The sequence below is a fragment of the Zeugodacus cucurbitae genome, chromosome 2 (genome assembly GCF_028554725.1).
Source record: "Zeugodacus cucurbitae isolate PBARC_wt_2022May chromosome 2, idZeuCucr1.2, whole genome shotgun sequence".
Lineage (NCBI taxonomy): Eukaryota > Metazoa > Arthropoda > Insecta > Diptera > Tephritidae > Zeugodacus > Zeugodacus cucurbitae.
In genome coordinates, this window is record NC_071667.1 from 5,929,645 (window position 1) to 5,944,783 (window position 15,139).

General features: G+C 37.5%; 1 protein-coding gene across 15 annotated transcripts in view; it reads left to right on the forward strand.

Annotated features, from left to right (window-relative positions):
* The window catches only part of LOC105214103 (trithorax group protein osa), a 78,484-nt gene that overhangs the window by 15,402 nt on the left and 47,943 nt on the right, over positions 1-15,139 (forward strand). For all 15 annotated transcript variants that reach the window (XR_008472033.1, XM_054235023.1, XM_011187316.3 and 12 more), the window contains 2 exons: positions 6,141-6,368; positions 11,498-11,686. Coding sequence is in view for 14 of the 15 variants with exons in the window: in XM_054235023.1 (XP_054090998.1) it covers positions 6,141-6,368; positions 11,498-11,686 (417 nt within the window). In the remaining variant the exon portion in view is untranslated. The remainder of the gene's footprint in view (positions 1-6,140; positions 6,369-11,497; positions 11,687-15,139) is intronic.

A 15,139-nucleotide genomic window follows, 5' to 3' on the forward strand; every position in this document is an offset into this window, starting at 1 on the left:
AAACATCAAAGGAAATTTGTATGCCGCAACCCACTCAGACACGTATACGCACACAAACTCATCTCTTTGTAAGCTTGCATTAGTACTTTGGGTTTGAGTTGCGACTTGTCATGCAACCCCATTTTCAATGACTCTTTGTGCTTACTCTTACTTATTCTCGCGTGTGCATCGTGGTCGTTTACATTAATTTCCATAGCTTTTTCCATTTCCATTAAAACATCAGACGCGCGTGTACTCTGCACTGCAATCTTGTTTGTAGTATGTTCGACGTGCTCTCGGCGGGCCGGGGCACTTCGGTCGCACGTCTGTTTGCTGGTACTCATTTTGATGTTGAAATGACGATGCCGCACTGCCGGCGCTATCATCATCGTCTGTCGTGGTACAAAGTTCGCACTCAGACTCATCACAAGCACGGTGTTTGCCATTACTTTATCCGCTTTGCTCGAGGTTTTTTTTTATTTGTGTGCTCAATCCCTTGCCGTACGGCTACGTATGGCTGCCGTTAGTGACGCTCTATTAATATACAACGTGGTACTTTGTCAGTGAAAAGTACCATTTGTTGTGCTGCGCTCCGCCCTCAATTCTCCCTACATCTATGTACATCCGTAGCCGGTATTGTTAGTTGCCGTTGCCCGCCGATCCCAAAAATAAAATCATAACCACTCATTTCTCCGTCTAAAGCGAGGCAACGTAAGACCTCGTCTCATGTTCCTCCACTCCTCTCGTCTCGTGTCATCTTAGCACCTTATGGCTTAGTTTGATTTTAATTTGCTCCGGCTTACTCTTGCCAGCTCTTTGCATGCTAGGGTCTCAGCGAATTCTGTTGAATATTCTTCGCACACTGCGACTATCGTATCAGCTATCTCTTCAGTTACTTTGTTTTGCTGGTGCTACATTAACGTAATTTCAGTCCTGCCATGAACATGAATCTCCTTTTTGTGCTGTGCGGCGCGCTTTGCTCTTGCCGTTCTGCCTGTCTATCGCTCATTATGGCTGGCAAGCAGACTTGCTTTTGAATTACTTGGTTGTGGCGTGCGACGGCTTGTCGGTCGGTCGGCACTTGGGCAGTTGTACGGTCTGTAGGTTGTATTGGTTTGCTCGCCAGACACGTACCTACATAATATCTTTATGCTGTATCTCACTCGTATGCTTGTGCATCTTTGGGATTTCTATGGAGTCCACGATACCATTTTATCGTGAAATTATAAACTCTTGGCTCAGCAATGTGATGTCAAGAACGGCAAAGTTAAGAGCAAACGTAATGAAACCAAAACGCGCCGCCACTACAAACTTTGCCAGCAAATAGCAACGGAGCCCACATGACTGTTTCGCATACGGTCTTTCGTTGTATCAGTCACTTCGACCTTCTCTTTGTACATTCACTACGTGCATGTTGAACATGCCTCTCTCATTCCGCGCGCTCTCCTACCGTACCGCTTCATCACTTGGTTACACCTAATGTATGCCCGACAGCCCTCCCGCCGGTGGAAGGTTATGGCACATATCCATGCCACAAGCGCTCCTCATTTATACATCCATACATATGTATAAGTACAAATTCTGCTGTTAGTTCGGTCGTTCCGACGCCCGGTCGGTATGTCGTTTCGACACACAGATAGTCAGTCATTTCACCAACTAGTAGAATGGTATGCCTTTGCCTGCATTTATTCAGCTTATCCGCATTCCACGCACACCATACAGCCGCCAGCGTCCGATTACAACGTTTGGGACGGTTGACGTCAGCCCATTTGCCGGTTTGCCTGACTGCCGTTTGGGATTGCTCTTCGCAAACTGTTGTTGATGGGTTTTGCGACCGTAACGACCCTTCTTCGTGCATGAACATGAGCTCTGGCGTTAGCATGACGCCTCTGCTTGGGCTTGGCATGCCTGTGTTTTTGTGATTTTCATCTACGCGCATTCCCCGCACATACTTCCTTCGAGGTACATTTGTATGCAGGCATGCGTGTGTTTTTCAGTTTGCGCTAACTCCCGTCGATTGTATGCGCCCCTGTGGCTATGCTTGTACGCCCTTCGTTTATCCAGTTTTTCGTCGTTCGTCGTCACTGCCACTGCTGTTGTTCTGTTGCAGATCCTTCCATTAGATTTATTGCCGCATTTTACACTGTTATTCCTATTCATTCGTATATTGTGTGGCGCGCATGGTTGGCAAAGCCCTCCGACTCTACATATCGCACATTTGCGATTGCCGGCAACAACAACAAAATCGTAACAGTTTTATTTGAGTTCGTTGTTTTTGTTTACAATTGTCAAAGATGCTTTTTGCTATAAAATGTTACGGCATTACGTCGTACTTCGTTTGCAGATGTCGCGTCTGTTCGCCCGACCGCCCGCTCTTCAACCTTTCATCCATTTGCGGGAAAAAGCTAAGGGCTGTTTTACGTGTGCTGAGTCGCTCGGTTCTTTGGTTGGTTGTTTGCGCACATTTGTGACCCGGAGTCTCAAATATGCTGTTGTTAACACCGCGTTGCACCCCTTTTCCTCGGTGCACCGATTACGATTCAGCACTGCTGTGTTGTCTGCATTTGCCACTAGTCTGATCCTTTCATTAATGGCAACAAAGTTTTTCTTTCTTGCCATCAACTCGACTTTTTTCGCCATTCGTACTACACAATTTATACAATTTTTCTTTTTATGCGCACATGTGAGGTTACCCGAGTTCTTCCAACTAATGCTAATTTACTGGAGCCAATGTGTGAACTTGAAACGGGAACACTGCATGTGTTGGCTGTTGGCTTAGTGCCTGTTAAACTTCTATCCGGTGGTTGGTTACGTGCGATTGGACTTCCGGCGCTTTAGTCCATTGATGAACGAATGTAATTGTACTTAAAGACACTCATACCTAAGGTTTTAACTCTCTAAAGTTCTGTTTGATCTCACAAACACTCTACTTGTACATAAACCTGACTGTTTTGGCAAAGGTTTACCTCAACTAAATTGTACTAGTCATAGGAATCAGCACAAATAAAGATTAAAACATTGCCTCAATATATTAGTATTTACCTTGTTCTAAGCTGACATATACTTCACTTCAAATGAGTGCAAATATCTAACATAAGCGGATTTAACACTTTCTATAAAAGATTATACTCGACATGCACAAGACAAGTGGCATCTAACACACCTAAACAACACTACAAGATTCATTAATCTCAACGCGACCATTAAAGTACTTCTCACTGCAGCACGACGGCGTCTATACACCGCGCCAAACCGAGTTCATTCAGACCCGTAAAATACGTACCAACGGCATCCATGCAATCAGCTGTTTTTCATTGCTTCCTAACAACTCTCAATTTTAATCGATTTACGTGGTCGTTCGTCCTTTTTGTCTCTTATGTGGTACGTTTTGCTCCATTTTGCACACCGCTCTGCAAAATCATATTTCCGTTGATGGCAAACACAGCAGACAGAGCCCCCACTTTCTTGGTATTAAAATGTGTCCATGAATGTGCACTGACAAGCACTCTTTCATGATGTGGGAAGAATTGCTCGAAATTATATTTGCCCATAGTGGATGGCTTGAAAGCCAGCCAAAGTTCTACGCAAGAGGGGAGGGGCGAATCAATGAAATGTGGGCAGATGGCGCTGATGCAGTTTGAAGGCTGACAGTTATGTGCGTCAGACAACGGGATCGAATGGACCAACGAACAAACGAATAGTTGACCGACTGTCCCAGCAATTGTCTATGCGATTGGCATTTGACGTTGTTGTTCGGCGTTTAGTCGAGTTCATGCAATGCAAAGTTTATAGCTGGGATTTTCATTTATTCGTCCGTTACTTGCTTGTTTCGCTTCCACAGACGTTAAAGCTATTGGTTGGTGGGGTTTTTAGGGCGTCTCGTCTTCTGACTGGCTGTTACAGTGTGTGTGTGCATATTGCGTCGGATGCGCCTGGCGACAGGTGGATGGAAGCTCATTGAATATGTATTATCCATTTACGGTGTTGGATGGATATGGAAAATCGATTGAAATTATATACTCCGTTATGTACATTCATATTTTTCATTGTATGTGTGTATATGTACATATACTTGTTCGTGTCCATTTTGAATTCGCTGGTAGAGAATAACCGAGTCCTGCGTACACATATACGAGGGATGCGACGAACAAGTAACGAGCCAATGAAGTTGTATGTGTCATTTCGCCTCCATTCGTTAGATATTGTTGTTGTGTGTGGTTCGTATTGCTGCGCCCTGTGTTATGCTCTTATGCGGGTGGGTCGCCACATAGTTATTGCAGTGCACAGCACTCGCTCGTTTGACTGCTGCTACTCGCTTCGTCTAATATCTACTCATTTGTTGTTGTTTGACACTATCGTCGCAGCATTGGGTGGTGCGGGGTGTTTTTCAACTATTTTCGTTTTAATTTCAATACGTATCATATTTTGCAATGACAGAATATTATCTGATCTGGTGGTTAAATAAATTTAAAATGGACTGTAGTGGAATATATTGCAAAACAAGCGGGGAATGTTGACGTAGGAAATGAAAAAAAGAAATTAGAACTTTAGCTTGTTGAAGTTGCCGCCTCCTTACGGTAATGACAATAATGCCAAGTAGAAACGGGCGAAATTATTTCATTCCTTTTTAATTTTAAGTCCTTTTCCGTTATTATTTCTCGCATTTATTTATGCTGTCGTTCCTTTAGTTATTTTGCCCGTCGTAGCTCATTTTTCTGCCGCAAACATTTTTTTTGCCTTCGAGACCGAAGAGTCAATATAGTCAATGGTTGTGGCAGCTGTAGTAGTTGCAACAATATGGTAATTGTCGTCGTCCTTGCTTATATGCCAGGGGTTCCAAAAGTGTTAGTGGGAACTTGGCGTGTGTCGCATTACGCACAGTGCCAATGTCTGCTCTACCAATAATGTATGTTGATATGTACTGTTTGATGATGCTTCCAAATAAGTAAATGTAGCTGCGCCACTTTCTAGGGGTTCCACGCAATGCTGCATTTGGTCCTGCCTTACTGCGACCACAGTTTGCTTACACCTCATTTTGCTTACATTTTATTCATAAAATTTATTTCACCGCTTTTTACTTTCCTCGCGGCAGTTCGTTTAGTGTTGTTTGTTGTGTGCCGCATTTTTTCGGCCGTATCTTGCAGTTTTTTGTTTTATTTTACTTTTGTGTACTTTTTTATTCAATGTCAGCTGAGAACGATATTTTTTATATTTTATTTGGTTTTATTGGATTATGGAGCGCTTTTCTGTATTATACCCAGCGGTAGAGTGGATTTTTGTTCTTACCGCAATAGGTGTTTCGAAGTATTTTTTTATATTTTTTGCACAACCTTTGGCATTGCTTCCGTATTTAGCGTTATTGCATCTCACAAGAAACTTTGACATTTCCTTTTTATAGGTTTGCACTTTGCCGGTAAAAATGATAATAGATTAAGACACTACAACAGTGTCTCTCAAATATTAATTATACATTGGAAACTGCGTAAGATCCACATTAAACCACAGAAAAAATATTTTTATTGTATGCTATTGTTACTTATACCCCTGTTACATAGATTTTTATTGGTCATCAAACTCTTGTCTTTCAAATCGGTGCGTCACTCATTGTTCTCTTCACTTGACAGCAGAATAATTTCCTTTTAATGGTTTGCAGCGAAACAAATTATGTTGTCATTATTTTCCAATTGATGCTAGTTCAATTATGTTTTAACGCATTTTACCTTTTGCCTTGTCACTCGTGTGGTAATCATAAAGATCAGCAGAGCGTGTGGGTGGGAAAAATGAGAATGGCAAAATAATTGGTTGATACTTACGTACACATGTACAAAGTACCAGCCGTCTGCAGCAGGGTAAGGTTTTGTTGTTGTTGTTGTTGTTGTAATAACGACACATTTCAAAAAACAAGATTGTTATATAGAAGCGCTGCTCAAAGCAGAGCAAATTACTAAGAAGCAAACAACGAAAAACATGGTGTGTGTATATGTTTTCACATCTATGTCTAACTTTCGAGGCCTACAGAGTTCGTTTTGCAATGATCACTTTCACTTGACTTTATATCTTTTGGATAATTGTTGTTTTTGTAGTTACATGATTAGATTATTAAGAAATATAAATTCTTTAACGTTTTCAAATTGTAAATCAACATATATTCGTTTTTGCAGACAAATACTTCCAGAGGTCAATCACCTTATCCGCCAACACATGGTCAAAATTCTGGTTCCTATCCAAGTTCACCCCAACAACAGCCGGGCGGTCCACCACCGCCACCACCGCAATCATCAAATCAAGGTACGGCTGCTGCACAATACTCACCGTATCCACAGCGGTATCCCACACCGCCTGGACCGGCGACAGGTCCGAATCATCGAACTGCCTACTCACAACATCAGGTAAGTCCAATTAATTCTATTATGCAAGTACTCGTACTAAATATTCGCAAAAACACCTGAAGTCTCGTTACATATTGAACAATTGAATGAAAAAAATTGAATTCTCATTTTCCCCAGTGCGAAATCTAAAGTTCTTTACTCCGATTTTTTCTGATTTTTTCGGTTTTAACCACTGAGTTACTAAGCTAAATTATGGAAACATTATTATTTTTTATTTGTATGTATAAATAATCACAGCAATATAACTCTAAATTAACTACAGTTACCCAATAGGCTCACCTAACCTTTATATAGTACTACAGTTATATGTCTCACAACTATCACGAATGCTTATGTTTACCATGCTGTTGTGTTAGTTGTTGTTGCTAATGTGATGCAATAACATTTAATGCAACAAAGTAAATGTGTTCGCTTGCGGTTTAACAATATTTGCGTCCTTTGTTGTTGTCCTTGTACAATGCAGTGTAGATTAATTTTGTGAGCCCTGACGTATGTATGTATGTTCGTCCCAAATGTGTGCCTCCATATTTACCGACTGTGTACATAATGGCGAGTAAATATGTATCAACATTTGCGTGTGTATGTGCCACTATTCACTATCCCTGCACTTGTTATCGCATCAATTGCAATTGAACACTGTGTCCCCGACAGCACAGGCGACTGATGGCTGCTGCAGCAGCTGTATTAGATTGACTGTTGCTATGCGTGGCACGTACAGCAATTGCAGCTGCAGCTGAGGTCGTTTTAAGCTGCTGCGCTTATGTTTTTGTTGCTTGTTATTGTACGTTATGTGGGAACTGCATTGCAGTCTCTTTTGTTGTTGTTGTTTTTGTTTTAGTTACCACTTCGACCTGTCAGTTGCCACATAATTATGATAAATAAGGCTTTGCCATTGTTGTTATTAGTGGAAAATAGCGTGTGGTGTACCTTAATCATCACTTTTGTTGATGTTGTTGCAAAGGATTAAATATATGTTTTTTTCGCTATTGCTATTGCGTAACAAATTGTGCGATAAGCTCGAAGAATATTAGTTCAAACACAATTGCGTGATGATATTAATTCTAAATATCGGCAAGTGCAAGTGTATCATAAAATCTTCTTCATTAAAATATGATTTGTGTTTTGGTAGTTGTGAATTACTAGGTTCCTTTGCTTAATTCTTCCATAAAACTAATTGTTATAGCCCAAAATTCTCTAGTTATTTACACATTTTTCAATAAGATTTCGATTTAATTAGTTTTTTCATGCTTCCAGTAATAACTTATATTAAATGAGTCAAAGCAAAATTTTCTATATTTTATGTATTCAAATTATTTGCTAGGAATTTCAATTTGATTTTGTAAATTTATACAAAGTACACAACACAAACACACATTTCTAGTTTGCAAAAGTATTCAAGTGGCCTCTATGCCATGTACACTTATACATGCATACATATTCATATGTACAAATTTAATTTGTAATATTCTATTCCTCGAATTGCCTGCGTTTATTTCTATTGCAAAAATCTTTACATTCTTCAGTTTTTTTATTTGCCATATTGCTATATTAGTTTTCATACTATCAACTGCACAGCAGAAAGGTGGTGCACACCTTCGGACACTTTTTATCTTATATACGATATCAGCTGTTGCAGTGATGCATTGCTACAAACGAATCAAACAATAATTTGTATACAGTAGTTTCAAAACTGTTGGCAAGTGATTTTTAAATGTCTGTTTCTCTCATGTATTATGTTCGTTCAGAAGTAAATAATTTAATGTTTAATGTTATCGTTCAACTGTACATTTTAAACCATTGAAGATTTTCCAACATTTTTTGACGCACTCAACTTATACAGGTGCATTTTTATTATGTGTCTATATTTAAATTGAGTATCTTTTGTTCAATTACATATTTGAAAATTTAACATCATAAACAATGCTATGCATTAAAAACGCTTGCACAAAAGCGCTACAAATTAATTATGATACTTCAACCATTTTTTGGTTTGAAATCAATGCGTTCACATATTTAATATTTAACGAGAAGAAAAAAACATAAAAAATAAAATACTTAAATCCAAAAAGCCACACAATTAATTAAAAATAATAATAGAACAAAACATAAAAAAAATCAATTTTATGCAGCTGAAATGCGTGTATTTCTCTGTATTTGACGCAGTTTTGCTCACAAACAGTTTTGGTCAAAATAATAGCAGCCGTTAAAAAATAGCTCTGGAAAATATCACTTTTCCTCTTAATTAAGTATAACTCTGTTCACCAAAATCCAAAATATCCACTTACATTTGGTTTATACTTTTTTTAATCCAACTGTATGTATTTCAGTACACATATGCATATTTGCTATTTTATATTGCTTTTCTGTTTAATATTAAAAATACAATTTAATACCTGAAAAAATATGTAATAATCAAGCATGAGTTGATAGCAAACAACAAAAAACGAAAAACACTAATAATAATATACTCGCATAAAATACCAATAAAATATTCGGGATTTATTAAAATTTCGCTGAATTGAAATGGTTTGTGTGAAAAAATAAATGAAATGAAATGAATTGAAATGAAAGTCGAAATTGCTGCAATGCAAATTAATTGTGAAACTGCAATTAATACCTTCTGTGTGTGTGTGTGTGTGTATGCGAATTGAATACTAAGTAGGAAAAATAATTCTATAGAAATGCTGTTATTGCTAGTTTTAAAATACAATAATCAAATAAATTTAGTTTTTTTAATATATTATACTGCCATCGAAGATTTTTATGTCTAAAATTGGTTAATATGTAATCTTGATCTTCATTTCTTAATATGAACTTACTTTAAATCATAGCTCTTATTTTCCCTGCTAGGCAAATAAACTTTTACAGTTGACCACATGCAAAAACATAAAATGTGCTCAGCATTAATTTCATAGTGGTCTAGATCTACAATTATATTTATAATTTTCTTATTATATTTATAATTTTCAATGCATCCGTGGATGCAAATATAGACACATAATTTTTTTGTTGCTATTTAATTTCTATTAAAATTCACATATTCTTTTTTTAATGAAATTAAAAGTTTATTTAAAAAATTCCCCGAACACACAAGCCCACACATGTGAAAACTGATTCCGAACGTCAGAATGGCCGTTTACCCAGATTATTATGCCAGCATATTATAAAAAACGTGAAATTAATGGAACTACATTGCATTGTAAAAAAGAGCTGTGTGTACCAATAATGAATATCCTGCAAAGTTTTCGCTTCAACATGAATAATAATTAATTCAAACTATTTTTTAATCCTTGGTGATTTTTCGGTGCAATTTGCGGCTGCAACAAAAGTATAAAAATGTAAAGGCTTGAATTGTTTTTTACCGCTAAAATATGTATGCGACGGTTTGCTGATGACTTTTTCCGAATGAAATTGTTGTGTAATACCTCAGAGATATACATAGATAAGATTGTAACGTTTTGAAAAGTATTATGATGAAGTGCATCGATGTAGAATGAGGCGACTGTAAGTTTAATAATATATGTATGTAATAAAACCAAAGTGTAAATCTCTAAAAAAAAATCGCATATCTTAGACGAATTGTGTTTCGGTAGATTGCAGAGGAAAATTAAAGGGTGATTTTTTAAGAGCTTGATAACTTTTTAAAAAAAAAAAACGCATAAAATTTGCAAAATCTCATCGGTTCTTTATTTGAAACGTTAGATTGGTTCATGACATTTACTTTTTGAAGATAATTTCATTTAAATGTTGACCGCGGCTGCGTCTTAGGTGGGCCATTCGGAAAGTCCAATTTTGGGCAACTTTTTCGAGCATTTCGGCCGGAATAGCCCGAATTTCTTCGGAAATGTTGTCTTCCAAAGCTGGAATAGTTGCTGGCTTATTTCTGTAGACTTTAGACTTGACGTAGCCCCACAAAAAATAGTCTAAAGGCGTTAAATCGCATGATCTTGGTGGCCAACTTACGGGTCCATTTCTTGAGATGAATTGTTCTCCGAAGTTTTCCCTCAAAATGGCCATAGAATCGCGAGCTGTGTGGCATGTAGCGCCATCTTGTTGAAACCACATGTCAACCAAGTTCAGTTCTTCCATTTTTGGCAACAAAAAGTTTGTTAGCATCGAACGATAGCGATCGCCATTCACCGTAACGTTGCGTCCAACAGCATCTTTGAAAAAATACGGTCCAATGATTCCACCAGCGTACAAACCACACCAAACAGTGCATTTTTCGGGATGCATGGGCAGTTCTTGAACGGCTTCTGGTTGCTCTTCACCCCAAATGCGGCAATTTTGCTTATTTACGTAGCCATTCAACCAGAAATGAGCCTCATCGCTGAACAAAATTTGTCGATAAACACATTTCGAACCGAACACTGATTTTGGTAATAAAATTCAATGATTTGCAAGCGTTGCTCGTTAGTAAGTCTATTCATGATGAAATGTCAAAGCATACTGAGCATCTTTCTCTTTGACACCATGTCTGAAATCCCACGTGATCTGTCAAATACTAATGCATGAAAATCCTAACCTCAAAAAAATCACCCGTTACAATTCTGTACTGCTATGTTGCATCAGAGGTATTCGTTTTCAAAAAAGTAATGCAAGAATTGATTTATACTTGTTTGTTCGATTCACCACTCTCTAAATGATGTGGATTTGAATAATGTTTAGTTAAAATTTTCTTAATCCTTACAAATAAAGTAGGTTACAATATATCAATTTAAAAAAATTGCTTCTCGTACTGAATAAAGTGAATTCAAAACTCGAAAATAATTAACTTATGTAAGAAAAGCAACTAACTTTACCGTGTTGACATGTTTCACATCTCAGTCCAGCAGTAAGCACTTATTCACCACTGAATTGTGACCTTTAAAATATTACAGCTTTTATGTTATCAAAATTTCATATAAAGTTAAAAAACAATGCGAGAAAAAAGTATGAGACAATGACGCTTACAAAGCTTGGCGTCACAACGTAACGCATCGTTCCCGTTTCTCTCACACACTGTATGACATAAACATATTTCTTTATTTACATATATGATATACATGCGTATGTGTGTTTATAAATTAAGTTAAAAGCAATATTAACAAATTTCTCTTTTTTTTTGTTTTGCTCTCTCCCATTTACAGTATCCTGAACCGAATCGACCTTGGCCCGGTGGTACATCGCCGGCACCTAGTCCTGGGCCTGGTGGCCATCCTCATCCCCCAGCATCACCGCATCAATCACAGCATGGCGGCCCACCGCCAAGCAGTAGTCCTGGACATGCACCGAGTCCTTCGCCGCAGCCATCACAGGCGTCACCATCACCACATCAGGTAATTAATTTACACCGTTATGTATATTTCATATACTTACATATACATATATGTATGTACCTTGCCCTCTTGTCTCTGGTAATAAAATGAATTTCATTGTCATCAACCGTTGCCGTTGCTTAAACAAATTAATATTTACCTCGCGAATTGCGTGCGTTGGTCCGTGGAAAAACGGTTCCGGCTCCGGTTGTTGTGTCGTTCACTGAGTATGTTTGTATATGTGATTGAATTGTTGTCATCGTGTGGCACGCAATTCTGTCAATGTTTGTCTTACAAACGGTAAAGAATTGATGGGGACGCAATGGGGAAGCGTGAAAAAGTATGTAGTATGTATGTATGTGTGCCAAAGAGTAGATGAAAAGGATCACGTTGGACTGCGTGGCAGGAATGAAAGCATGTGAGGTGTGACTGCAAGGAACCATATGTTATTCGAAAGAGCGCGTATGTGCCCGTAAATGAATGAACAAATAAACATATTAAATTGGCATACAACTGTTGCAGTGCCTCCAATCATTTTATTTACTGTGTGGTGCGTTATAATTCTTGATTACGCTTTTCAATTGAACTGATTGCACTGGAAATTTAATTTTTCATACATTGTTAGCAAGTAGTTAGAGATAGTTCTTTCTCGTTTTCGGCACAATATATCTGATTCAGATATCTTATACGAGCTTAGAGTGTTTTCTGTTGTTTATTTTCACTTTGTTTTCATTCCTTTTATCTCTGTACCAAATCAAAGGAGCATTCAAAGCGGTTGTAAGGAATAATATCGATAGCACCAAATTTACCATTAATTACAACCCTGGCATGACGCTTGTAGTTCGTAAAATATCTGATCATAAATATACATATCTATAATATATAATATATAAAAAAATGAATCGCAAAATGTGTTGCTAAGCGCATAACTCGGGAACCGCTGAACCGATTTCGCAAATTCTTTGTTTAGAATGTTTTTAGAGGTACCGGGATGGTTCTTACGGAGAGAAAAATTGCTTGAAAAAGCCTTAAATCCACAATTTTCTAATCACCCATACAAACAATTTGTGTCGTTAGTTTCGCAAAAAGTTGAGAAGGGCCAAACCGATCTCGCTAATTTTAGTTTTGAAATATTTATGGAAGGCCAGGGAAGAATTAGAAAGTAAGAATATATCGAAAAATTGTGAGGAAGATAACAAGAAGATGATTTTATTTGAATTGACAACAAAATTATAAAAAAAAAAAAAAAATAATAATAATATTTTGAAAGTTGTCATTGTTGCTTTGTTAAAATATTTTTATCATTGTTCAGTTGTATAAGGCTGTGCCGATAGCCCAAAACAATTTGTAACAAGTAGGGAAAGGCAAACGAACATTTTATACTCTCGCAATTTATTAATGTAATTTTATAACACACAATTTGACCTATATATTCGGCATAAAGTCCAATAGAAAATCATCATATATAGTACATGAGGGTTGAGGTAATTCCTGAACCGTTTTCACTAATTTTCAACGCCCAGTTATAATGGGAATAGGGGCAACTTGGCACCTGTTAGTAGGCAGACAAACGGCAATTCGGCCTTGAAATTACTCCTAAATTGCAAATCAACGAAACACCAGTCTGCAAAATCGCCAAAAAAAGAGCTATAAAGAAGATTTTCCAGATATTCAAGTCGCTGGAGATACTGCACCGGACTTTAAAAGATTTACGCGACAACGAAAATATTTTTGGTGAAGCCATGATTCTGTTGGCGGGTGATTTTCGCCATACTATTCCTGGATCAAGTGTTGCTGACAAACTAATCACATGCCTAAAATCATTTAATTTGTGGCGACACATAAATAATCGCCAATTAACAAATAACATACGAGTATTTTTCCAACAATATCATACTGCGGTTGTAGAAATAGTTGAAAATGGTAGCGACACAGTTGACACCTCGATGGATTAATAACATTTTTAACGGGTTTCTGTCACTTTATGGCCTCGAAAGAGGAGGTTATTCATCGTGTTTTTCCTGACATGAAACCATAATATAATAAACATAAATGGCTGATTGAATGACATATATTGGTGGTATATTGATCCTAATGCGACAATTTAGAATTTCGTTAAAGGAGAGTTAACACTGCTACAAACCAGGATGACGTATTCAATTATCCCACAAACTATTTTAAATTGCTGGACTATCCCTACTCACGTGCAATTAAAAGTAGTGTGAGTTGTCATCATGCTGCGTAATATAAATTCTGTGAAGAAGATAATCAATATCGTCACCAAAGCCAAGATAAAGCCAACTATGCAATTTGGTTATTTGTTACTTTCTTCAATATACGAGTAAAAAAATCAAAGTTATACAAATTATGGTGATTTACGCTTAACACAGATCTACAATAATGTCTATCAATAATTTTAAAATTTATCGGCTATAACGTTTTCGTCTTTATGCGTAAGAATTTTTTCTCTGCATTGAAAGATTTACTAATTTAGCCACAAAACGTGTGGCTGGGTCTGCTAGTACTTTATAAAATCTGTTGAAAACAGCATTTTCTGAAAGAGAAATTTTCTCATCTCCAGTTATTGAAAATCCACCTAAATGCCGCTATGCAAATGTGGAAGCACGCTTCTATTTAAAAAATGGATGAACACGACAAACAAACTGCATTTGCATTTTGCAATTAAACTGCGCCTCTCACACACACGCCCATACATCTATATGTACACAGATCCATATGGCACGTGACCGAACAGCAATTGCTGCGATCAAAGCAAAAGACGACTCAGCGCCATTTAATTTTTGCAAATCCATAAGTGTGGGAACGCCATGGAGAAGCGTGGAAGTGTGAACGCGCGGGTCTATGGATCAATAGAACAGAATGCCAACTAGGGCGTTCCAACGAATTGCGCATTGTGCGTTATTATTTACATTTAAATGAGGGGGAAATAATAGCAAAACATGGTAGCTACAAAAAAAAATTTAAAAACAACAAAACACTTTGGCGTAAACAATACAAAAAACAATTTTTTTGCTTATTTGTTTGTGTGTATGTATTTTGATTAAGCAAAGTGTAAAAGAAACATGAATATTGCAAAAATGTTGCTGTATCTGTTTAAGCGCCTAAAAGCAGACAACAACATAGATGTAATAAAACCGAATTTCCTGGTCCCCTAGCCGCTCCATTTCGTATGCTTTACAACCTTTGCCACATTTTTGCCTGTAAAATTACATTTACAACGCAAACAACCACACGGACAAGCCAAATACCCAAATGAAATAATGCTGCAACCGAAAACATTTTGACCATAGTCAAATGAAATCACCGAAGCCGGCAAACACACATATGGTGATGTGAATGGGCGTATGCGACGCCCGGCTGGCATACGAAATTGCAAATAAATGCAAGCAATTTGTGTGCAGCAGCCAACAATAATAACATGAGACATACAATTTTAGTTCGTGTTTTTCGGCT